General features: G+C 48.9%; 1 protein-coding gene across 1 annotated transcript in view; it reads right to left on the bottom strand.

The window, feature by feature from the left end:
- The window catches only part of COL23A1 (collagen type XXIII alpha 1 chain), a 195,020-nt gene that overhangs the window by 27,423 nt on the left and 143,536 nt on the right, over positions 1-24,061 (bottom strand). The window contains exons 6-8 of the mRNA XM_064521091.1: positions 10,384-10,410; positions 7,726-7,752; positions 7,005-7,031 (exon numbers count right to left, since the gene is read on the bottom strand). Coding sequence (XP_064377161.1) covers positions 7,005-7,031; positions 7,726-7,752; positions 10,384-10,410 — 81 coding nt within the window. The remainder of the gene's footprint in view (positions 1-7,004; positions 7,032-7,725; positions 7,753-10,383; positions 10,411-24,061) is intronic.

Genomic DNA, 24,061 nt, shown 5'->3' with positions numbered 1-24,061 from the left:
TAGGATTTTGGTCAACGCCATCCAAAGGGATTATCTCCCCTTTAAGCCCTACACAGCAACAGTTTGCGTGGAAACCGCCAATTCGACAGCACCCAAAAATAACGCACACCCAACAACATGCTGACATGGGGCATGCAGGCACTTCCCTGGCTTAGTGGACCACACCAAAAACACATCAAAAAAGTAGCGCTTAGTAGCTTCCTTTAAACATAGCCCAGGTCACATATCAACGCACAGCGCAGCTTGCGCCCTGCTCTGCAAGGACGCGAAGAAGAAAGCAGCAGCCATCGCTCCCGGTGGCCGGCCAGGCTCGGCGCGTCCTCGCCGAGGACGAGCACATTGGCTCTGCGTGATCTTCGCCACCCGCTTCCAGGCTCCTGGCCCGTGCGGGACACCCTGGCCCAGCACCACCGGGCACAGCTGACATGGGCTCGACCACGCAAACCCTCACGGAAAGGCCGGCTCCTAAATCTTCTGACAACATCTGGCCGGGACACCAGCAAGGCAGCAACAGGGCTGTGTTTAATATGTGGTCCACCCTCAAATGAGGGACAAGTGTGGGATTTTTCAGAAGTCCTTAAGTGACTTAACAGCACAAACCCTGCCGCCTTTCAACAAGATCTGTGCCCCTAAATCACTTATGTAATTTTTAAAGATGCTATTGTGAATCCTGAGTGCTGCATCCAATTATGTCAGGCCAAGGGACTTCCCACTGAATTTTGCCTAATTAAGAAAGTTACATTTCAAGCATTCAGGATTTAGACAACTATATTTTTAACGCATTTTATTTTACAATACCAGCACTCTTCATACCATCCTATGAACATCTATAGGACTTTGCTTCTTCATCCCCACTTCCCTGAGAGGACCAAATGCTCAAGGAAATGACTTCTACCTCTCCTCACGTGGACAAAACTCCCCCAAAACCCCAATGGGGTTTTGCTCAAGGGCACCCCAAAACAAGCACCTCAATGTAGCTCATTGTAGTTGCAATTTAAAATAGCAATGGCATGCTATCAGTCAAAAAGAAACAAAACCAACTCAAAAATCACAGCAAACCAGAAGCAGCAGATTCGACACATCTACCTTGAGGATTCGCCGGCTAAAGACAAGCTGATCGTTAGCCAGAAATCCATGATTGAGGCGGGGAAAAACCATCTAGCCAGGTAAGCGGGAGGCAGAACAGGAAAGAACAAGAATTTAAGATGAACGCGCAGCCAAACGGGGAGTTCTAAAGGCTATAGACAATATCTAACGATTTATCTCCAATAATTGATACACGAGTAGGAAATAACCTGCATAAAACAACAGTGGTTGTTTTAACAGTCTGGATTCAGCGGAGGCTTGGTGAGCAGTAAACACACATAGGAAAACAATATCTTTTCATTAGTTTAGTGCACAATAGGGCATTCAAAGCTGCTGGGGGATAGAAGCTTCCCCTACTGCAGGGCTTTTCTGCAGAATAAAAAGCATTATTCCAGCGAAACCCACAGGAGATATATCCCAGCATTTCTCCGGAGACCAAATATGATATTTTTTTTTTCCAGAGGCTAAAATGAATACTGATGTATTCCCCTGTGTGCAAAATGCTGATAAATCTCTCCAGATTTATGAGCTGCAAAAACAATGCATTCAGGCCATGTCACTAGTCAGTGCTATTGTCTTTTAGCCTTTCTACTTATCTATTGACAGAAAAGCAGCAGGACCCTTCCTTTCTCCAGACGTGACTGGCTCAACCCCACCCAGCAAACACCTTCCAGACCCGGCCCTCGACGAGAGCCAAAGGCATCCGCGGTAACATGAAATGACCGTTTGCATTTCGTCTGAGACTAAACACACGGTGTCCTATCACATCCAGCAATCTCCCCTTGTATTTTAAACCAGCCCTGCTACAGCTGGGCCCGTGAAAGGTGAACAGCCCTTAGGGGCTATTAAACACAAAAACACCTTCTCCGCTTCAGGAAACGTCTGGGCCATGGATAACCAAGTTCCTGGCGAATATGTAGGTGTGACAGAGTTACATTCTTGCTCCATATTCACACTTTCACGCGGGCATCTGGTCGTGGGGTGTGGGGCTAAATGGAAACCAGCATTTTCGTGCTTTCCTCCACCAGCTCTCGTCTCCCCTGTGCTGCTTTTCGGCAGCCGACAGCTGGGTAAGGTAACCAGAAAGCAGCATCCTTGCACCCTCTCCCTACTATTTATAAATTCAAAGTGCAATACTATGTACTCCTTGCTGAGTTCCCTGGGAAAAAAAATCCATCTTAGAGCCAAGAAACCTTGAAGGCTGGCATTTTCCAGCCTTACACTACTTGATTTAGCTATTTTAACATAGTGGTCAAAAAAAGAAAAAAAAGAAAAAAAAGCATCCGTATGGTTTTATGTTGGCTTTCACAGGGAGCTCCGCTCCCTAAGTGCTGAGCATTTATCTGCAGTTGGAGCTTGGCAAGCACTTATCTTTTTGCAGAAAGAAAGATACTTTTCAACTGCAGCCTAAACCGCAGCCTGTAGATATGCCGGTTTAGCCACGCAGCTGGCCAGCACTTACTCCAACCGCCTCTCGGCGTACAGTCCTTACTGCAAACGTCTTTAACGGCGTTGGCAACTGAGCAGGAAAGCGCCGAATCCTCCACTGGAGACAAAAGCATTTTTTTGCGACAGGCGGCCAAGTAGGTGCTAAGAAACGAAGCTGGACAGCCTCCAGACACCTTTGCGACATGTCCGGATGCCAAGTCAAACTCAGAGCAGCTAAACTGTGAACCAAGATGCTGTCAGTCAAGCCATCATCAGCCTGGCCGCCACCTCCCCGTAGGAAAGTGCCTGTGATGTTCTTGGCAAAGCCTGTAGTTCTTTTTGACTTTCCCTCAGCCTGACCCTCCTCTAGTAACTCGCACCATGGTATCTCCTTCTCTGCTGGTAGGAAGTTGCAACTGGCTCTTTGAGTAATAAGGCATGCAAGAAAAGCACAGGCTGAAGTGCCTTTTCTCCTTCTTGAGAAGAAATCCAGCCCAGAAGGACAAAAAACCATCAGTCCCATCATACGTGTACACATCTTGTCAATGAGAGCAAGATGATACAAACCAGGATAACAAAGCTAGAGTGGACACCCCAGAGCCAGCTCAGGGAATGAGCCCGGCTTGTAAAAAAAACCAGTGCTTTCTAGAGGTGTAACAATATGTTTGATTTTCAAACAGAAACACAAACACAAATAGCAAGGCACAGTGGCCCCAGTCTGCTTCTGCTCCCTCTTGCCTCCCGGTGCCAGAGCTCCTGCTCTCCCCATCCCCTGGTGTTCAGCCTCCCTGACCCTGCGGCAACACTGCTGCAAATTCCCAGGCTTTCCCAGCACCAGGAGAGCCCAGCTGAAGCTCCTCGGGCTCAAGGGGCCACGTCAGCAGCTCAGACAGGCTACCAGCACTACGGGAACAAAGCCACCACATAAGGCTCCTGGTTAGAAACTTCTGTGGTAGCGTCCATGCCGCTGTGCCTTGGACCATGTCCGTGCTTCTGGCGGTCTGACATGAAGGAACATCTGCTCTGCATTTCCCTGTGCAAGCACACTTGTTGGCATTTTCTCTATGTTTGAGGATTTCTGTTCTTCATCCTGCTTACAGCGGGTAGGCGAACAGCACGCTGAAAGGCTGGGCCCTCGCGACCTCTCTCCTTGACACCTTGAATGCATGAGAGGTGCCCATCGGGCTCCCCGGGCAGAGCAGTGCTCCAGGAGCAACGTGTGGCCACGCTGTGTTCTGCATCCTCCTCCAGAGGAGCAGACCTGTCTCTTCATCAGCTTGATCTCACTTCCATTGCAAAGCCCTCCAAAGCCACCCCAAGTAATATTCTCTTTTATTCTATCATTCACAGTGATAACGTGTTTGTGTTCACTGACACACTCTGTCCCTACTCCACCTCCCACAGACGTGAACATTTATGAGCTAGGCAGCACTAGATATGTTAATAGTCATTTATCTTTTTGTTGATATGCTGACTGGCTGTGACACGTTTTTCAAAATCAGCTAAACAAAGCTACTACTGAAACTCTAGAAAGAAGATAGATTTAGTTAAGAAATAAAAAATAATCTAGGCTATATGGTATCAAGAAGTTTCATATCCAATCCATAACCATGACCGTCTGTAGAAGTGTCTGTCAAAGTCTGACACTGATTGCTAGCCCTGGCTGTGCAAGGCTTTGCCAGGCTAGTTTCTCCCCCTTTCTTCCCAAATTGTTTGTGAGCCGTTTTCTTCCTCTTGTAGAAAGAAACATAAAGAAATCTAAATGTAAAAGCAAAAGCTAGACAAATGAATATCAGGAAGAAATCACGTATTTTTAACATTGAATTAAGACTCTGCACAAGTATTACCTTGGAAGCTGGCACCTGCAGCTGGAGCCCAGACTGAGCCTCCCGCCTGAGCACATCCCTTGGCTCAGGCAGGAGCACACAGGCAGAAAACAGCTCCTGCATTATCCAGCAGCGCGATCCACGGGGCTCCAAGGCCGAAAGAGCATCTCCTTCGGCACCGAACAAGTCCCCAGCCTGGCGGGGCAACCACGCGGACCCTGACGCAGCTGCCTCTCCCGAAGTCATCCAGATCCCCAGCCAGAATCGGGGCCAAGAGTAAAAATAAATCACACCCATGTGCAGCTGAATCGCCTCTTAAAGCCTTTTCAGAATACGTGTGTGGGCAGTTAAATGAGATCGAGACCTGATGCTGAGCTCCTCCGCTGCCAAGCAGGGGATAAATCTATCCGAGAAGTTATATTGCCTTTCAGAGCCAGAGGGTAACCGTTTCCAAAGGCACCCAAGGCAGTTGGGAGCTGTTTCAGAAGATGACACCAACTTTAACTCTGAAGCATCGCTGCCTGACATTAACCAGTGGGACCCTGGTTACGTTTCCAAAAACCACATCTAATCCATCAGCCAACTCTGCCGGCGTCGGGTGCCTCAAGTCCTAACAGCACCCAGGAACCACAGCACCTTAGCACACAGAGGACCCAATTATTTGAAAGCTTTTGCATTTTTAAATGCACATCAGCAGCATCTAACGAGTAATTTGTTCTGTCTAACACTGCACAGGGCACAGTGTTTCTCGCTGACGTGAACATTGTCATGCAACCCCACGTCTGCTCCCTTCATTTCGCTTATGCCTTGCAAGCATCTCATTTACGGCTGCCACCAAAGGGGTCTCCAAGTCTCACACGCACAGTTACAAAACAAAACAGAAGCAAAGCAACTCCCTTGGCCCCAAAGCGATCATTAGTTACCAAGTGCAACATGCTCCTGCAAGGTGGTAAGACCAGCCATGGGTTTTTAAATCTTTAGCTATGGGATGCTCAGGTTCAATTCTAATGGCAATGCTTTTCTCTGAGAGGAGTTTCCTCTTCTGTTACGCACCCGCTACGTTCACTTGCAGAATGCAGCTCGCAAGTCACCTTCTCGCAGTAAGAGCTTGAGAGAAATGATACGGGACTGCATACATCAGTCACCTTCCCCTCCTACAGACTGGTTTGCTATACAGAATACAAAACTGGGTCTCTACGATAAACATCTGGGTGGTGGTACTAAATGGTAACGGAGTAGTGCATACACAGGTAAAAATCCAGGAGCAAGGACAACCACCCATGCCAGCATCACGAGTCACGTCCCATCAGACAACGTCCCATTCTGGCTGGCTGGACGGGATGGGATGGCCCTCATCATCTCCCGCCTTGGAAGCCTGACTCAGATTTGCTTTTGGTGCGAGGATGATGATGGCTGGGAGGCCTTCCTCCACTTCTCATACGTGGATTATCGCCCACTCAGGCAGTCCGGCTAGCATTAATTAATGGACCACCTTGATGCCTCTGGTTGACCCTAGAGAAGTGTAAGGGGGACTCTAAGATGAGCTGGAGCACTGGGGTTTTTCCTAGTAGCCCCACTCCTGTCCCAAAAGCAGGCCACCCCCACGCGAGGGCAGATCAGGGTGTTCTCATGCCCTAGGTGCTTCTGCCCGCCAAAAGCCACAAGTGCTGGTGCAGGCTGCGTTAGCCAAATGGTTCACATGCGCTGGGCCCAAAGGACAATGCTGGGGACGATGTGTCAGAGCAGCGACTAAGCCAGCTTCTGACAGCCAGATCCTCATCTGGCCTCTGCCTAACAGCCCTACATCGACATCCCCGAGGGCAGGGGCTGAACCTCCGCGAGGTTTCTTGCGGGCACAAGAGCGCCAGGGCAGCCTACATCCATAAAACCCCTGTTCCTGGAATAAAACAGCTGGAGATACTGCAGAGCTCATGGTGACGCTCTCGTCTCACCCCCGACCCATGAGATTTCATGTTACCGCTGTCATCACCATAATTGCGATAAACTGCGATTTCAGGGGTCCCCACTAGAGTCGTTCCCAAAAAACTCCATTAATTTCTGTATGTTATCGCTGAAACGGGTTTCCTTCATCAGTTTCTTTAAACGTTTATTTTTGATTAAAGGCAGCCCAGATACGAAAAAATGACTAAAAAGGAACTGAAAAAGAGAAGAGGTATCAAAAGACCTATGAAAACACCTCACTGGTATTTTCCACTGACATTGCCATGCCCATGGCCAGTGTGGCCGTGGCCGCACTCCCACGCGGGTAGCAGAGAGGACGAGGTTTCCGTCCTGCATGGCACACCATGGCATGCCGAGCCTTGCCTTGGGACACAGGGTGTTGCTGCCGTGTATTTGTACTGAGATGCTGACAAATGGCCACAGCTTCAAGTGAAGCATGGAGACTGTCATGTCTCTGCCACTTGGGAAGAAGAATCAGCAATAGGAAAGCCCAGGAAAAGTGAAACCCTTCACTGGGTGCCTGGAGATCTTGAACTTTTTCCCCCCATATTCACAGTTAGGAAAGCAAAATAAAATGTTTTCAGAGCTGTGACCGTTCTGCAGCTTGCAGTGCAGTGACAAAGCTGCTCAAAGCCTTGTTTTCTGCTGTGATCAAGCCCAACCAGAGCTTGGAATAAAACAACATGTCTCGTCAGTACTTACCCGTGGGCCGATGTCCCCTGCTTCACCCTGCGCGTCATGCAAAACAGCAAGGATCAGCTATTAGAGTTCAAATTTCAAACACGAAGGACCGCACGTAAGGTCAGCTGGACTAAGGGACTGCACTCAGGGGAAGTGGCGAGAGTCCTATTGCTTAACATATTCAAAACCAGGGAGGAGAAGGATTTGAGACAATACAATAGGGAAAGATTCTGCCCTGGCAGGCGATGAAACAGATAATATGTCAGAAAGAGCAGATTGTTTCCAACTCCACGGCTTCCCTAGCACTGCTTATATCCTACACATGCAAGGATTAACATCACTTTCAGTACAGTCATGACCTTCTTTGGCTTCTCGAATTTCCTTGGAGGATGTCATGCAAAGGCAGCGACAGAGCCCACAGCCATTCGACTCCCTTGCTCTTGGAGGAAAAGCAGGATGAGAACTGTGTGCCACCGCCTGAACCCCCAAGGGGCTGCCACAAACCCCATAGCTTGGATGAGCTTTAAGGTCGTGCTTGTTCCTCCAACATCTCTGCAAATTCTGGCTGCTCTCCCCTTCCCAGGGCTCTTCCAAAAGCCACAAGAGAATCCGCTGTCCTGCTTCTGCATCCCCAAAAATCCAAGGGCAACGGCACTCTGGCACATTGGCGTAATCTGAACTACAAGACCAAGACGGACAAACTTCTGATTCCCAAAGAGAGGTGTGCTAGGCCAGTCTTTACCTTTTCCCCTTTTGGTCCTGGAGGCCCCTGCAAATACATAAGAAGGATCATCATTAAAACACAACAGAATCAACAGGCACATTCCTTTCTCCAATATCAAAGCCAAAGAGACTGCATTCACCCCTTCACACACCAGAGTTGCATTCACTATTATTTTACGTTGTGCACCACTTCACGTGAACAGTATACACCTAAAAGCAGCAGCGAGGTCCTGTCTCAGTCCTAACGAGGACCAAGAAGTGCAAGGAGAGAGGAGGCAGTGCAAGCCCACCGCTCAGGAACACGTGACTCTAAATAGATGCAAGACATTTCTTAAAGTATTAAATCACTTCTAGAAAAACACATGCTCAGCATATCATTACACCAATTACACATCTGTTAGGAATAAGCAAGGAGGACGGGCTGCTTGATTTGGCCGCTTTGCTGAAGACGTAAGTCACAGTCCCTCCCAGCAGCTCTCTAAGGCAGGCAGAGACGCGCTACGGCCCCAGAGAGGAGCCACCGAGCCATCGCGCTTTGATGCGCCTGTCCCGCGCTCCCCTTAAAGCACAGGAAAATACTCAGTCTCGGCTCAGCCCAATTCACGGCGCTCGCTGGAGCGAGACCCAGCGCGAGGCCGCATGGGAAGGAGGCAGAGGGTCAGCGGGGAGGGCGGCAGCAGGAGCATCCGCATACTTGCGCAGCACCCCTCCCTCCTGCTGTCAGTTTGGCTTTGAGCAGCCCCGCCGGCCCCTGCTCTCAGGCACGAGATCGCGAGCAGTCTGGTTTGAGTTTGGCCTTTTGATAAGCTTGCTTTTTCTTTCAACGTTTCCCTGCCTCTCGCCCAGCGGTCCCACTCGGTGCATGCGCAAGACCTCCAGCCTTCTGCCTTGCCTATGAAAGCTTGCGTTAGGATATAGGAAATGCCTCTAATGTACATCTATCCCTATTTTTACCCTCCTGCTCTTCTCTTAAGTCAATAACAAAAAAATTGCCTGCTTCTTAATTTAAATTTGCAAATTGTCATTGACATAAACCAATTCAAGTCTTCTAGAGAGAAAACTAGCAATCTTTCAGCTTTCCTTTTAAAACAGGTTTTATTAAATAACAATGTAATTGCAATTGCAAAATATTTTTGCTGGGTCTGGGGAAAGAAATGGGGGGCGAGAGGGGAAAACACCTGTCCTGAAGACTGTGCAGGACCCAGTGACACTGCACCTGGTGTTAGACATCGACAACATCTAGATGCAGCATCTTGTTTACATGGACTTCCAGGGCAAACACGACTGCTAGCAAACAGATCCTAACACTGCCTTCAGTGCCTCGAGAGTTCCTTAAAAAGGGAATGAAAAACACATGGGGACTGGCTCACGCGTGAAATTTTTGGTATTTTTTCCTTTGAGGGAAGCGTGACGAAACAGCATGTCCAGCCGGGAAAGCCACTTATAACAACATGGTAGCTTTTCCACAGCTTTAAAAGGATGCTACTGGCCTTGGTTTAAACTTTGGGCAACAGTTCACACACCTCTATATTCACAGGGTTGCCCGTATTGTTGCCTGCTAGTGAGAAAAGGCTACCTGATTTCTCATCACAGCAATAAAAAAAAGCTGTAGTGAGACATTCCCTAACTGGCTAGACATAAATACCTGGACTAACTTTTCAATTGCAAAGACTGAATGATTTCTGCCTGCTCTGAAAATCGGAGCTGCTTTAAAAACCAGAGCTTGAAAAGATTTCAGATGGTGCCCTCTGGTGAACGTGGACTAAAATGGGATTTGAGCACAAAACACCAATGCAGCTGTGACCTCCATCAGCAACGATCCTAGATGAAGGAATCAGAGCTGGCCAACTTTCACTTAGCATAAATCCAAAAAGCAAAAAATCAAAAAGGCAGTAGGAAAACAGTGGTGTACCTGAATGTCCAAAAGGCTTCCAAGCAAAAAAGAAATCAAGAGAACAGCTCGTAAAATGAAGTCCAAGATGTTCCCCAAAGCACGACATTAAAAACGAGCACTTTGCACCCGAGTTTTTGCCTGTGTTCCTCGGCAATCAAACTCCCTTTGGAAACAGCTTTTAAAATACCACTTTGCACTGCCAGGAGCATGCAACCAAGACTACCCACTTTGCTTCTTCCAAGTTGCTACTGGAGCTTGTTTCCAAAATCTGGTCTGCATCCAGGCTGCGAAGCCTCCGTTAGCCAAGCCGGCGCGCCAGCGGGGCGGACACAAAACACCCGCTCTGTTTTTTGGCATTCCAGCTGGCATAAGGGGTCCGAGAGCTGAAAAAAAAGCAGCTCACCTCTAGTTGCAAACTGAGTGCAGCGGGTATATATGACTGAGGCTATTTGATCAGTCATTCCAGAACGCCGGCCGTCCACCAGCACTTTTGGACAAGAAAGTCTCAAACTTTTGGATTCCCCCAAATGCTTTACCTCATCTGGTGGGAGAGCTCTCACTGCCCAAAGGGGCTGGGCTGAGGTGTCCTCCAGGCCAGGCTCAGAGTTTAAATGTGTATGTGCTACAGACCACTGAATGTTTTTTCTAAATGTAATCTTGCCCCATAAACAGTTACATAGAGAGAACTTATTTAGTAATAAACGAGCACATCTAAGACTCTGCCCAACTACTGTGGAGCAGGGGGAACAACACATGATACATTTGACCTTCAGCGCTACTTACTGGCTTGCCGTCCAAACCAAGAGGCCCCTAAAAATGGAAGGAAAAGACAGCATTATTTAAAAAAAAAAAAAAAAGCAAAAAAAAAAATCATTTTACAAACATAGCAACAGCAGTCATGCTCTGAAAGAGGCTCTACTTGCATACAGTACCATTTTTGGCTACGTAACTTATATACCTAATCCTTCGCCCATGCGATTCGGCGAGAACGTTTCGCAGCAGCAGAGCAAGAGGCGTCAAACGCTTGGCAGAGCACGAAGGAGCGTGAAAAGAAGCGACAGGCTTAGCGGCAAGGACAGGGTGACGCCGTTCTGCCGCGGCGCTTGGGACGCTGAGGTTTTTTTAAAGGCTTTAAAAGAGAAGCAGCAAAACATGCTCGATTTGGTTAAACCGAACAGCTCTCGGAAGTGATTCGCAGGCAACCTGGGACCCGAACTGTGTGTTTTTTCAGAAGGACTCGCTAAACTGTCCTGCTGGCAGATACGTGTGCCCTTGGCTTTGCTCATCAGGTCAGTCGCGCAAAGTTAGAAACACCCAGGTATTTGCAGGATCCAACACTTAGTTACTCTACTTCTCCCCTTCTAGGGTTGCCGCAGGAAGTACATGGTAAAGCTGCATGACAAATAGTGACATCCCATCGTTTCCAGCACGCAGCCCTTGCAGAACATCACGCCATTAAACATATTGTGCAACGATTCCTAGAGACAAAGCACATCAGCTGCAAGCGAGCAAAGCACTCGGACACCTACTTGCACCTCCCAGATTTCAAACACATGCCCAGGTGCCCGTGTTTGGTGGATAAGGATAAACTTATCCTTAAGGATAAGGATAAACCTCGGCCTGAGCTGAAGGGCCATGCCCAACGGGAGGCTTGCTGTGCCCCTGCTTGGCAACACCCGGCGAGAAGACGCAGCTGCGAGCGTGTGAGCTAGCTACCGACTATCCGTAAGCAGCAACGGAAGAGCTTATGTGCATTTTGACACACGATGTTCATCTGCGTCATGATCTCAAACTTGAATCTGGGGTTGCTTTTGTCACTGTCCCCTGTAAATCGAAGGGTTACGCTCACAAAACAGTACCGCGGGAGGAGCGCACGCTCCCTCTGACGTTGCGCATCCCGGCCACACGCGTGCACCACATCCATCTTCCCGGAGCCTTCGACAAACGTGTCGGGCTGAAATATCATCTCCCGTTACAGTGCTATAAACCTGGGGGAACTACTGACGTGAGCATAATTTGGACCATTGTATCACACCAACAATAAAGCGTCAAAGTTTTCTACACTTCTTAGAGAACTCATGAGGGTGAACATTTTTTAATTCAGCTTGAAGTCTGTGATGGTTAAGCAAAAAAGAGAAAAAGGGAGATTTGTGTAAGAGAAGCCTAAGGGTTGCATGTAAAATAACATCCTTCCAGCTCTCAGCTCCAGCCATCCATCCAGAATAAATCAGTTTGCAGCAGCTGTGGTGAACAGACTTGAAATATCAAGCTCTGGGATACCCACAACTCTGTTAGGAAAAGGAGGTAAAACCAGCCTGAATTCTGTGCAATGCACTGATACTTACGTTATAAGGACTGGGGAACTGCATGTTTGGGATATTTACCAGAAAATAAACGTGGGTTTCTTTACACACATGATTTCTGAAGTTGCCAAACATAAATTATACAGTCTATGTGATATATATTGTTTTTCCATATGGAACTACAGGTACACGACTGCTGTGTAGTACTGGTTGTGTCCTCTAATATAAAGGTTTACAGATGAGAACCAAATTATTCCTTCCCTCGACAAACACCCCCTCCATACTTTGCCTCACTTTGATTCTTTACGCCGTAAAACATTCTTCTCATTAAAGCCCTCCAGGCCTAACGTTAAAGCAGAAACCTGTGTCTCCATCTCAGTGGTAACTAAAGATTTTCACTGGGATTAAAGTGAAGCAGGTCTTGACCAAGCTATTTGAATCACCCTTAACCCATTATTACGCTTCCTCATTTAACGAGGAATGCGCCAGCTCTGTGCGTTTCTGTAACACCATGCAGTCTTCTCTGAACAAGGTTATCTAGATGCTTTCTTGTTTTAAAAGCACATCAGAGAATTTATATAAATATACTTGAGAAAGGTGTCACATCCAAGGAGATTTTTTTCCTCAAGCTATGATTGCTTGAGCTGATTCACCTGATGCAGTTATTGGTGATCTCTAGAAGTTAAAGGTGGGACCTATATAAACAGGGAACCTCGAGCCCATCCAAGTTCTCAAAGTAGTAGAAGTCCCAGGGCTTAAATAAAATTTTACAATACTAATTCATCAGCTTTTAGCTATTCTTTTGTCTGTCCACAAAGCGCCATCCAGAAAGAAAAACAATGGCCTATTCAAAGGAAGCTTGGTTTGAGGGAAACCATTAAATGCTTGAGAGAAACAATATTCATCAGACTTTGAAAGGAGCCTTACAGCCAGCCACTACAGTTCAATGGACACGACTGTAATTCAGATTTTTAACTGCTTTATTAGTCTAGGCTGGAGATTTAATTGACTCTGCGCTACCTGCCCAGCCAAGTATCTCCATGAGCCAGGACATTTCAGAGAGCATCCAGAAAACATGACATGTGTAAATTAGGAGGCAGCATTTGAAATCTGGGCTTACTTAATTCACAGCCTGCGATTCTCCAAAGCATCCATATCTCGAGATCACTATTGTCTCCTGTTTGAATTCTGGCCCATGTCATTTTAATTAAAGATGAAGCAATCTTTAGCTTATTTGATAACTAAGGAGCAGAAAAAACAACAAGCAACCTCCTACTCCTCCAGTCAAAAAAACCCCCTCTGTATAAGTTGTCATTTTGGGGGACAAAAACCGCTTCCACTTAGGAGAGCAGCACAGGAGCACGCAAGCCTGCCTGATGCCCTGCTCCAGGCTCCGAACAAGGCAAAGCATCACAGCAGCTTCATGCTGGTATTTTTGCCCAGGGACAAATTTCCTTCACCTTCTTGCCCATGCTCTATTGTAAGCCCCTTGGTCCAAATCACACGTACACAGTGATCACACTTTACGTAGCTAACTATTCACTAAGTTCAGAGGGGATGAACTATTCTGTCCAGAACAAACCTAATGCTTGGAGACAAGGTAGGGAGGAAAATTTGACCAAATTCTCCTGAAACGTGGTTCTGAACAAAACCATCACTGCAAAGCAGGGCAAAAACATTCAACGCGCAACCCCAGGTGGTCCCAGGAAGATGGCACCCTCGCTCCCAGCTGCACACCGGCACTGCCGACATCTATTTGCCAGGTATTAAAGGCTACTTTTAGCTGATAATCAAATAAGACCTCATTTTCTGACCATCCACAAGTAACTACTGCCTGTGTTTGGCACCAGGCCAGCGTAACTCTGTAGGACATCATCCACATTTGAAGGGAAAAGAGGAAATGTTTCTCTGTCAGTCTGATAAAGAAAATATATCCGCCACATCTGTTTGAAGCCCTCAGGTTTCCAGTACTGGGAGCAGCGAGGAGATCGATGAGCAGGGAGAACTGGTGACATGGAGCAGAGGTGAATAAGAAGTGCAATTACTCTCCTTGGTTTTACCACCCCATAAACAGTGTGTACAGGCAGCCTTCCTGCTGCAGTAATGACCTAAAGCCTGCTGCATCTCCACTGCCATCGCCTGGGTGATGAGATTATTTATATTTTAACTTCGGACACAGGGCCAAGGCAGATAAGAGGCTGGGCCTGAGCAGAGGTTACTACTCCATCATATGCATTTGCTGCATGCCTTGATTTGGCAAGGCAACACATCAACTTCAGCGGAAGAGGTTTTGTTCAGATACAGTTTCAAACAAATTGTTCACATTTTATTTTTTTTTGTTTTTTGTTTTAGTAGGACCTCAGAAAGGTCAAGACATAGGACTCAAACGCCACCCTTCATTGCAAAAATGAGATCGGCCCAAGGCTGAGAGCTTGGAAGAATTTTAAGTCCACCAAGGAGGGAAGATGTGGAGTTTGTGAGCTCCGACTGACATGCAAAAGCTCTTCCAATAAGTAATAAATACTTCCCCTCTCCATCCCTCAGCCCTGCTCAGAGCACGCCTGGATACCAGCCTGGGTAACTGGCCCCCAGCCCTTCTCCACTGGTGCCATTACTACCGCTGGCAGAGATGTACTTGCTCTAGCAACACCGCAGGAATTTCAAGGGGTGGGGTGGGGAAATATCTAGTGAAAACAAAGCCAGAGATTAGTAAGAGGACAATCCTTCCGAGTTGGGAAATCTTTTCTCATGGTTATTTTTAATGTTCCCTGCTCTGCTAAAACTTCATGTCGGGGTCAGAAGAAACCCTGCAGTCAAGTTATAACAACTTCAAAGGCCTTGCTTCAATCTCTGTGTCCGTGGTTTAGAAAAACGGTCAAATCTTAAATTTGAAAAGAAGGGAAGTGTCAGAACAAAAGAGCACGACAATATATTGGCATCACTGCAAAGGGCCCAGGGTCACGAGGCATCCTAAATAACGCGGCTCGCAGCACAGCCCAGGCAGAGGACGGAGACGGTCCCATCCTATCGGCGACACTGGAAATCGCCGCTGGTGGGACGATGCCTGCTGGGGTGCGGTTCTTCGGTGTGTTTTTGTTTTAGGAGAAAGCTCTGGAAAAAGCTGTGGACAAACACTCTCTTCTCGATCCCACCATGCCAGCAGAAGAGGGCTTTGCTATTTTGTTGATCCATCCAGAATTGAGATACCCGAGACATTACTGTGGCATCTGTGCAGATACGGAGACAACTGGCAGCAGCCCCACCACAACCAGCAAGACCCCGGTGGAGGAACCACCATCCTCCCACCACAGCACGACTCGTTCCTCTCCACAGCGACATCCCTCGCTGGACTATCAGTAACTTAAAAAAGGGATTTATAGCCCAAGCATCATGCTGCTTTAAATCTCATCTTAGACTTCACTGGCATATTTATCATGATAGCAGCAGGCAGGAGAAGTTATTACCACCGGTGACAGCTCTCGTTCTGTGATAGCTCCAGCACAGCAAGAGATACCGCTATAAAAAAAAGTTGCACAGTGTTTTCATTTGACTCTCTGTTGATACACCAAACTCCACATCGTGTAGCACAAGTCGCAGAAGGACCACGAACCCCAGGCATTGCCTCTTCCACCCCTACGAGCATGATGCTCCAAGGTTGGAGGCAGCTTCGTGTGCAAGGCCTTAGGGGACAGTTCAGTGCTGCGGTGTTTTTGAGCATGGCCATCTGTTTTGGTTCTCCCCCTCTCTTTTGCTTCTGCTGCTGTCCTGCTAACGTACTGTGTTTGGCTTTAGAGCGGAAGGCCATCAGGCTTCCCCCAAACCCTTCTCCCTGGACATCCCAGCCCCACACGTAACACATGCCCCTGCTCCCAGATGGGTCCATACGTGGAGCTGAAAGCCGTAAATTCCCCCTCGACAGAGGCATCATGCGAACGGTGCAGAACAGCAGCCTGATAAGGGCCGAGCTTGCGTTAACAAACCAAATGAGGAGAGGAAAAAACAAAAAACAAAAAACCTTCTTCTGTTCCAAAAAAGCAATCCGTCCTCAGACTGCCGGGCAGCCTGCATCCATTCTTTGATGGAAACAGAGCAGAAAGGAACACTAATTTGCTGAAAGCTTTTCCCGTAATACGAACCAGACTGCCAGCTCCGGCCGAGAGCAGCCGCCTCGGTGGCCGGGTCCGTTCCCGCGGGCACCTCGCCGGAGCGCAGCAGTGATCACATCGCGGAGCAGAGCCTCGAGAAAGCACAGGGAGGTGCGACGCAACGCAACATGATGCAGGCAACCTTGCGCAGGACATGCTAAGGGTTTCTTTAATCTTTCGGAGAAAGAAAAAAAGAAAAAAGAAAAAAAAGGCGATTCTGAAGGCGGTTTCCAGCAGCCGGCCCTTCAGCCCCTCCTTGGCGTCTTCAGCACGAGATCCCCACGACGCTGCAATTCCTAGCTCTCTTCCCAGATAAGTCAGCAGCACTCACCAGGATTTTGCTGGCGAGATAAAGGTCTTTTTTTCCCCCCCTTTGGTAGCTGTATTTTCCTTAAACACCAAGATTAGCCTCCTTCCATCTGTTTGCAGGGCTCCCTCGTGGTTTTGCTGGACACGTTCTCAAAGATATTAAAAAAACGCCTGGAAGCAAGTAAAACGCTAAAGGGCCCAAAGGGACAGAAAGCAAACTCCGCACCAGGGCTGCTTGGGACACCGTGAGGATCTGTGAGCAAGATCACTCAGATAAAACACACAGGATTCCCACCACAGAGCCGTCTATTTTACTCCTCCCAACGCGAACGGAAGGAAACGAGCCAGAGCAGCAAACGGCCGCGATTCATCGGCTCGTGAAGCCCTGCAAGGAGAGCTTTCGCTCCCCGTGCCTTCGCACACAGGCTCGCCGAACTGCCCTATCTGCCGCCGAGCCCCATTTCAGAAGCAAGAGCTCACTCATCTGTGCATCACATTGCACCGACCTTCTTCCAGAACAAAGTGCTTTTATGGGGGGGGGGGGGGGGGGAAGCATCCCCTGACTTCCCTCCAATTTCTGAGATGTAAATGAGTTCCATGTGTACCACGCAATCGCTTTTTTTCCAAGCATTTGGTACCCAATTGTTTTTTTTGGATATTTTGTTTAATGTCCAACTACAAGAGAGGAGACGGCTTCTGGGGTGGGAAGGAAATTTTAATGTCAGTAAGCAATTGTTTTGGAGGAACGTCATTTCAGGCAAGCACTTCGGCCTCTTTTACCGCCTTTATACTCCAAGTCTTTCCCTCGCAAGCACCACTCCCGTTTTCCAGTTGCTTAGATTACCTCTCTTTTGGAGCTAACAGCACACGAAGGCAGGAACCAAGGTCCTGGTTCAACCAGGACACTCAGCTAGCAGAAGACCTTTCCCACCACCTGTGACAGCCTGCAGAGGACCAAGCATGCTCAGCCAGCCCATGGCACAAACCTCACACCCGGATGCCAAGCAAGGAGGCCATCCGCAGAAGAGCCTAGTGTCACGATTTGGCCAGAAAAATGCCCGTTGCAGTTGGTGGCAGCACCCTCATGAGTGCCGCTATGCAAGGAGCCCCGCTTGGCCTCGCCAGAGATACTGGTCGAGGACCAGTAGACGATAAATGTATCTGCAATTTCCCTGCTGGGCGGGATATAAGACAACTTCTCATTTCCCCCATGAAACAACTACCTCTAAAAATCAAAGAAAAATAAACTACTGCCCTGAAGAGCTGCTCTACAGAACCAGCGTTGTCTCCACATCAGTAAGCAAATGAACGGACACGACAGGAAAAACACAGGAGCTGCCTTCCCTGCTCAAAGAGTTTGTCCTAGGAAGGAGAAAATTATATGAACTGGTCACAAAATTCAGGTTAAAGTAAAATGAGAAAGACTAAAATTGCATCTGCCTGGTTCTTACTTCTGCCTGTGGGGCTCTCACTGCGAGAAGTTCGCTCCTTGAAGCATGAATGTGTCGATAAAGATACCCGAGAGAACAATTACAGGGCTGAACCCTAAATAACAGTCGTGACCTCGATGAACTGATCCGAAAAAACTAAATATCCAACTTAATAACAGAAGCCTTCATTTTGAGGACGGATACTGATTACATGACACAGTATTTGAAAATACCGAGTCTAGTGATACCAGATGTTAAACACGGACTTTTTCAGTTCTGTGCATGCACAAACCAAAACATCCTTGCAGCGCACAGGCCCTCCGTGTCTTTGCACGAGCCACCATCCAGTGGCAGGAAAGCATCTGCCTGTTGCAAAAAAACCCGGGAAAAATCTGAGCGCCACACGCTCTCCCTACAGTCCAGGGGATCGGACCATGTAACGTGGTCTCCCACGTCACACGGCCACCCTGAAGAGCTAACAGGGGCATGCTGCTCCATTTTGGGCACAGGGCAATCCCCAGCTACGTAAGGCTTGCTCTGCGACACTACCGGACAGAAGGCCACATCCTAGCGTGCCCAAGCACCGGGCTCCAGGGGGATAACTTGAATTCTTCAGACTTGGAGATAACCACATAGATGCAGGCAATTCATCAAGTCAGCAGGCTGTCAAATTCCAAGTTACTTCCACGGTTCTCCTGTAAAAGCAGTTTATTATTGTGTCATGTCTGGTATTCTGGCGTTACGGCTTCCAAACACCTAGCTAATCACACGCCTCGGGGGGTTTTGGTCTACTCGGAGCAACCACAAGGAGAATGAGGAAGCGCCACGAGGAATCGTCTTTGGCAGCTGTTGCTCATTTCTTGCACATCAGCCTGTCTGCGTTCTTAACACATTTACAGGTCTTACATAAATGGCCTGCGTGGGCTTTCCCTTGCTGAGTTATCTCCACTAATTGAAATTCTTAATTGCTTAGGGGAAAAAAAACCCAAAGCTCAACTGGTCATGGCCAAGGTCTAGAGCTGCCACCTAACCACAGTCCTGCTGCTCCCCAGGCTGCCGTGCTGGGGCCGCGCAAGCCAAGGAGCCGACGTCCTCGTTGCATTTGCTCCTCTAACCCCTCTCCCAGACATAAGCTTGGAAATAACATTTGGCTTCACTTTTTGCCTTTAAAATTAATTAAAAACAGTTTACCACCCTTACAAGTTGATTTCCAGCTACACACGTTACAGATGACTTCAGTGGATAACTCTGGATTTATGACGCTGTAGCCAAAGGAAGATAGGAGCTCACTGTGCACGGCTTTAAAAAAAAGAAAAGTTTCCGAAGATGCTGACCTGCTTACCTCCGACAGCTCCTTGTTAGGAGGTAGATTGTAATTATAGGGGAAAAGCTCTTCCCCACAGGAGAGTATTTCAATTTTGACTGAGCAGCTCTTCACTGAATGAAGACATGTCAGCGTTGAGCAGAGTTTCACAGTCTGTGCTGTGCTCGGAGCACACCTAGCACAGAAGCGACAGGATGCAACCAGGGTTCAAAAGGCCACCATAGCAATGCAAATAATTAAACAACAGCAAAAAAAAATGCTCTCCCCTTTATTAAAATTCCATTAACTGATTTTGTGGTGTAGTAATCAGTCGTTAGAAAAGGATGTTCTTAGTCAATATTAAATTATTTTGAGTAAGAAGCTGCATTACTTCTAACCAGGCAGAACTTAATCCTCATTCATCCCTTTCCCCCGCCCTCTCCGGCCTTCCCAAAGAGTTCCCATCACCACAAGAGACGAGCAGAAGGATCCTTAGGCTCCTTCAGGCACCACGCATCACAAGCCTGATTTACAAAAATCAGAAGGCAAACAGTATAAACTGGAGAAATCAAACAAATAACACTGCTCAACTAAAAACAGACGCTAATATTCCAAGGAAAAGGTATAGAGTAGGAGACAACTGTTTCATATCACGCTTTCTTTTTTCCTGCAAAGCCTCTTCCCCACTCTGCTTTTTATTAATGAAGACGTGCACATGAAGTAATTCCCTTCATTAATCAACTTCATTCTTTCAGTTTCTTCTCGCTTGAAGTGACAATGCTCTGTTTAGGATGTCACGTTCAAACGGTGCAGCAGAGACCGACTTCGGGGAGGGATGAGAACCAGAGATCAGATGAAATCCTTCAGAAACGTAGAGCTCGGCCTCAAAAGGCCTCTGCACCAGGAGGAAAGAGCAAAGGGGATGGTTTCTGGTGAACGGCAGATGCAACACCTCACTTGGGAAGAGCAGGACAAGGACGTGCAAGTGCCATCGCCCCTTGGGGCAGGGAGGAGAAGGCGACCTCTTCTAAACCAGCCGACCAGCGCTTTGGTCTTCCATACGCAACTTGACTCTATTTAAAGTGGCTACGCAATGGGAAGATCTGACCGTACTGAAAGGTTAGCGGCAAAGCCTACTGCAAGCCTGGCTCTTCCATCTGGTCTCCATTTGCTCTTTTTTCAGCCGCCCCAGCTGCGGCTGCCCGCACTGCTAACGCAAGCAACACATAGCACCCCTGCACCCGCCCGCCGCAGAGCCAACCCGCGCGCCTCGGCTCCAGCTTCACGGGGACAAGATGCCCACGACCGAGCTGACGTACTGACAGCGCGTCAAGTCGAGGGCAACCGCTCCGCGGTGGACAACCCTCCTCAGCCACTAAATCACGGGCAGGAGAACAGCGAGCTGGAATGGCGCTGGGCCAGGCGCTGCTGCGGTCGCTTCCCAGCCCTCGCAGGCTTCGGCGCGACTCCTCGCCGTGGAAAGGTTGCTCGGTGACAGGCCGGGGGGAGCCCGGCTCCGGCGCCTTGTTCTGCTGAACGAGAAACACATTGAGGTTGTCTTGTTGCTTGTTTTGCTGCTCGCACATCTGTTTTCCCTCTGTTCCAGGACACTCGTGCAAACCCAAGCTGCGGGGCTGTGCTTCAGTTTGGGGCCGGGCCAGGCTCTCTTCTGGCAAATGTAGAAGGTGCCATCCAAAATTTTCCTCCTCGATTCAACCCAAAGGCTGCTGCTGTCTCTCCAGAATAGCTGCTGAGTAGAAGTGCAAGAGCAAAACAAGAAGTTCAACCAGCGGTATCTGGTGCCCCTCCAGCAGCTGCGGTCAGCAACGCCGTCCGCTGCAGCAAGGAGACCCCAGCAACACAACTCGAGCCCCGGAACAGCAGGATTTGTCTCTGGAGAACGGGACATGAACCAAATGCCTGGGGCAGCCGGGCAAAAAGGGCCTGGAAACCCTTCTGCCTCGGTGCTTCACACCTGACTCCTGCGGCGCAGCCGGGCTAATGGATCTTGAAGGCTTTTCCCGATTAAGATCATTTCTGTACGAAAAGTTCCAGCTCACTGGAGGAAACGTCTTGAGTTGCTGCGCTTAAAAAGTCTGTAACCACTGTGGGCTCATGCTCTATTTCCATTTAATTCATTTGATCCTGATACTTGAAACCAGAAGGGATTTAGGGCAAGACACTTTATTGTTACTGTTGGCACATGCTTAATTGTTGAACCTAAGCCTGAAAGCTCAGCTGGATTAAAAGATCTGCTCCAACTATCTCAAGCCTTTATGTGCTCTCCCTGTTACCGCTCAGCACCTTCTAGTTTTCACGCGTTTATGCTCTGAATCCTGCCATCCTGAGCAAGGAATTAAGTGTTTGGAATCGCTAAATAATTGAGGTGCCTCGTAGCCATCAGTTTTAATCCATCTCCCACACAAGGTCAGCAGGGACTCATGGACGAGGCATCCCTCCGAGGCGCTCGCCTCCCCAGCACACCCCAGTGATAGTATCCTAAAGTGATAAATCACCCTATAACTTCATTTATTGCAAATAAAATCCCATCAGACTTTGGATGGAGGCAAAGTGCTCCAAAACAACATTTGCGGAGAATTAGGACACAAAACAATGAAAAATTTATCTCCTGTCCCTGCAGGTTGCAGGAACGTTAAGAGACCATTGCAGTTTAGCTGCTTAGTAAGAGAGAAGGGGAACAGTAAAATCTGTGCAACAAATACATTTCTGTAAAACCAAGTACTGCCATAGGTGTTGAGGTCTTTTTCTCATAAAATAATTTCCAAGACTTACTGGTTTTGGAGCCAAAACGCACCGAAGACCATCTTCTCACAAGCGCGTTCATCTGTGTTATCGCAAGTTCAAGAGGTGCAAGTTGGGATCACAAACTAATCAGATTTCCACCCCAAAACCTGAAAAAGATGGAGCCCCCGAAGTGACTCCAAGCCCACGGAGCGAAACAGAACGAAAGGACAGCAAGGACACCCCAGCCACTGCCACCTCCTTCCCCCAAGTGGGCACCTTCGAACGGGTGACGCGACGCGACCACACACAATCGTGCAAAACGTGACGTGCAGCAGCGTTTTACCTGCAAAGGTCTGGAGAGGAGAGACGGGCAGAGCAGGGGGGAGAGGAGACACTACCCTGCACTGCACCGGAGCGAGGGGAGCAGCGAGCCACTGGCGTCCCTCCTGCTCGACCAGGGCCGGATACAGCCTCCATGGCGGGCAACTACACAGCGTGCCGAGCAGGGTTTATTTTGCAATTTATTCCCTCATTAAGTGTGGTCAGAAATCCGGCAACGCTAGTTTCACCATTCCAACATTGGCTTTGCCTCATCTGTTAAAAAACCCTAAAACCGATTAAATTATCAGTGAGCGGCTGCCCTCACCCCATCCCCAGGCGGTCCCTGGCCGTGCGGGAATGCACTTTGAGGCAGTCAGAGGACAAACCTAGCTTTATTTTTTTATTATTATTTTTTAAATAAACCGCAAGCTATCAGCAGAGGTAACCACAGCTGGACGAGCACCAAACCCACCTCCCTAAGCGTTTACCTGCTCAGAGTTTATTTGACCACCCTGAAGAGAGCTAAATAATTAAATCAGCTCGACTAAGCAACTGGATGTAATAAAGCTTGGCCGTATGCTTCTATGGAATAAGACTCTCGAGCCGGCTTTATATTCGATTTCTTACTCTCTCCAGGTATACTGAATTGCTTCGGAAAAGCAATTATCATCCCCTCCTCGTTAGATACAGCTACTGACTGCTGCCACAACCAGGTAAATGCAGTGCATTTGCAAATGATTTGCAAAGCCAGCAACAAACCCAGCTGCCCTGTTTGCCTGGATCAGGGATCTCCACAGAAGAAGGGAGAGAAGGAGGCGATGTTTTGGGGATGTTAATGCCGTTTCCCGGCGCAGACCAGCAGGCAGAGAGGTGGCGGCCGGGCCGGGGCTGCCCCTCCAGCGGGAACCGCGACCGGAGCATTCCCGGGACAGTGCGGCCTCGTGAGGACAGGCTGCAGGGCGATGCTCCAAACCAAGGAAAAACAGCTATTTCCTTCCAGCCTTTCTGGTTTTCAGAAGCCTGCGACTAATATTCTGCATCAGCAGAACAGAACCAGAAGAGAGAGAAAAAAGGGACAAACCCGTCGCCCCCCAAGGGCACTGCTCCCCCCAACCCGTCACCCCGCGAGAGCTATTAAACTCCGTAAAGCTATTAACTTGCTATTAAACAGTCCAAATAGATCCAAGCGCCCTGGCTTAACCCTTCACAAAGCAAAGCTTCACTGCTGACCGGCCGCCTGGCACTCCCACAGCCTCCGCGCTGCACCGTCCCGGGGCAGTGGCTTTGCCGCCGGCGGCTCCGGGGGGACGAGGGCCCGTGTCCGGGAGCCGGAGAGGCGCTGGGCGCCCTCTCCACTGTGGCCAGGCACCGCCGGAGGGAGACAAACCCCCGGCACTGGGCTGCTCCCGCGGCAGAGCGGCCCTGCGGCCAGGGAGGCTTCCCCAAAACCGACCCCGCTCCGGCCTTTCCCCTCCCGCGGATCGTCGCTTGCTCCCCGGGGAAGGGAAGCTGGAAGAGCTCCGCACTTCCCTGCTGACCGCGGTGCCCGGAGCGAGAACGGCGTCAGCGCGGGAGGGAGGAGGCCAAATACTTTCCTTTGCCTTCGGAAAGGAACGGCAGGATAAACGTGGGAGAAACCTCTCCCGAGCGCCAACAGCCCCAAGTCTGACGCTTTCTCACCCCAAAGGCGGCTCCCGCTAGCAAGGAGGCATCTCGGCAGCACCCATAGGTGCGGGATGGGCACCACGTCCTGAATTACCTTCCTCCACCCTGGGGTCCCCCGCGAAACCTGCCCTCGCAGGACACCACGCAAAGCTATCAGAGATGGGCGAGTGAAGACTCATCTCCACAAACGAAGTCCTCCTTCAGCCAGCGCCCCAAATTCTGGCCATCCAAACCTGTGCG

Source organism: Dromaius novaehollandiae, chromosome 15, assembly GCF_036370855.1.
Source record: "Dromaius novaehollandiae isolate bDroNov1 chromosome 15, bDroNov1.hap1, whole genome shotgun sequence".
Lineage (NCBI taxonomy): Eukaryota > Metazoa > Chordata > Aves > Casuariiformes > Dromaiidae > Dromaius > Dromaius novaehollandiae.
Note: the sequence above shows the minus strand (reverse complement) of the source record. Positions and strands in the feature narration are given on the sequence as shown.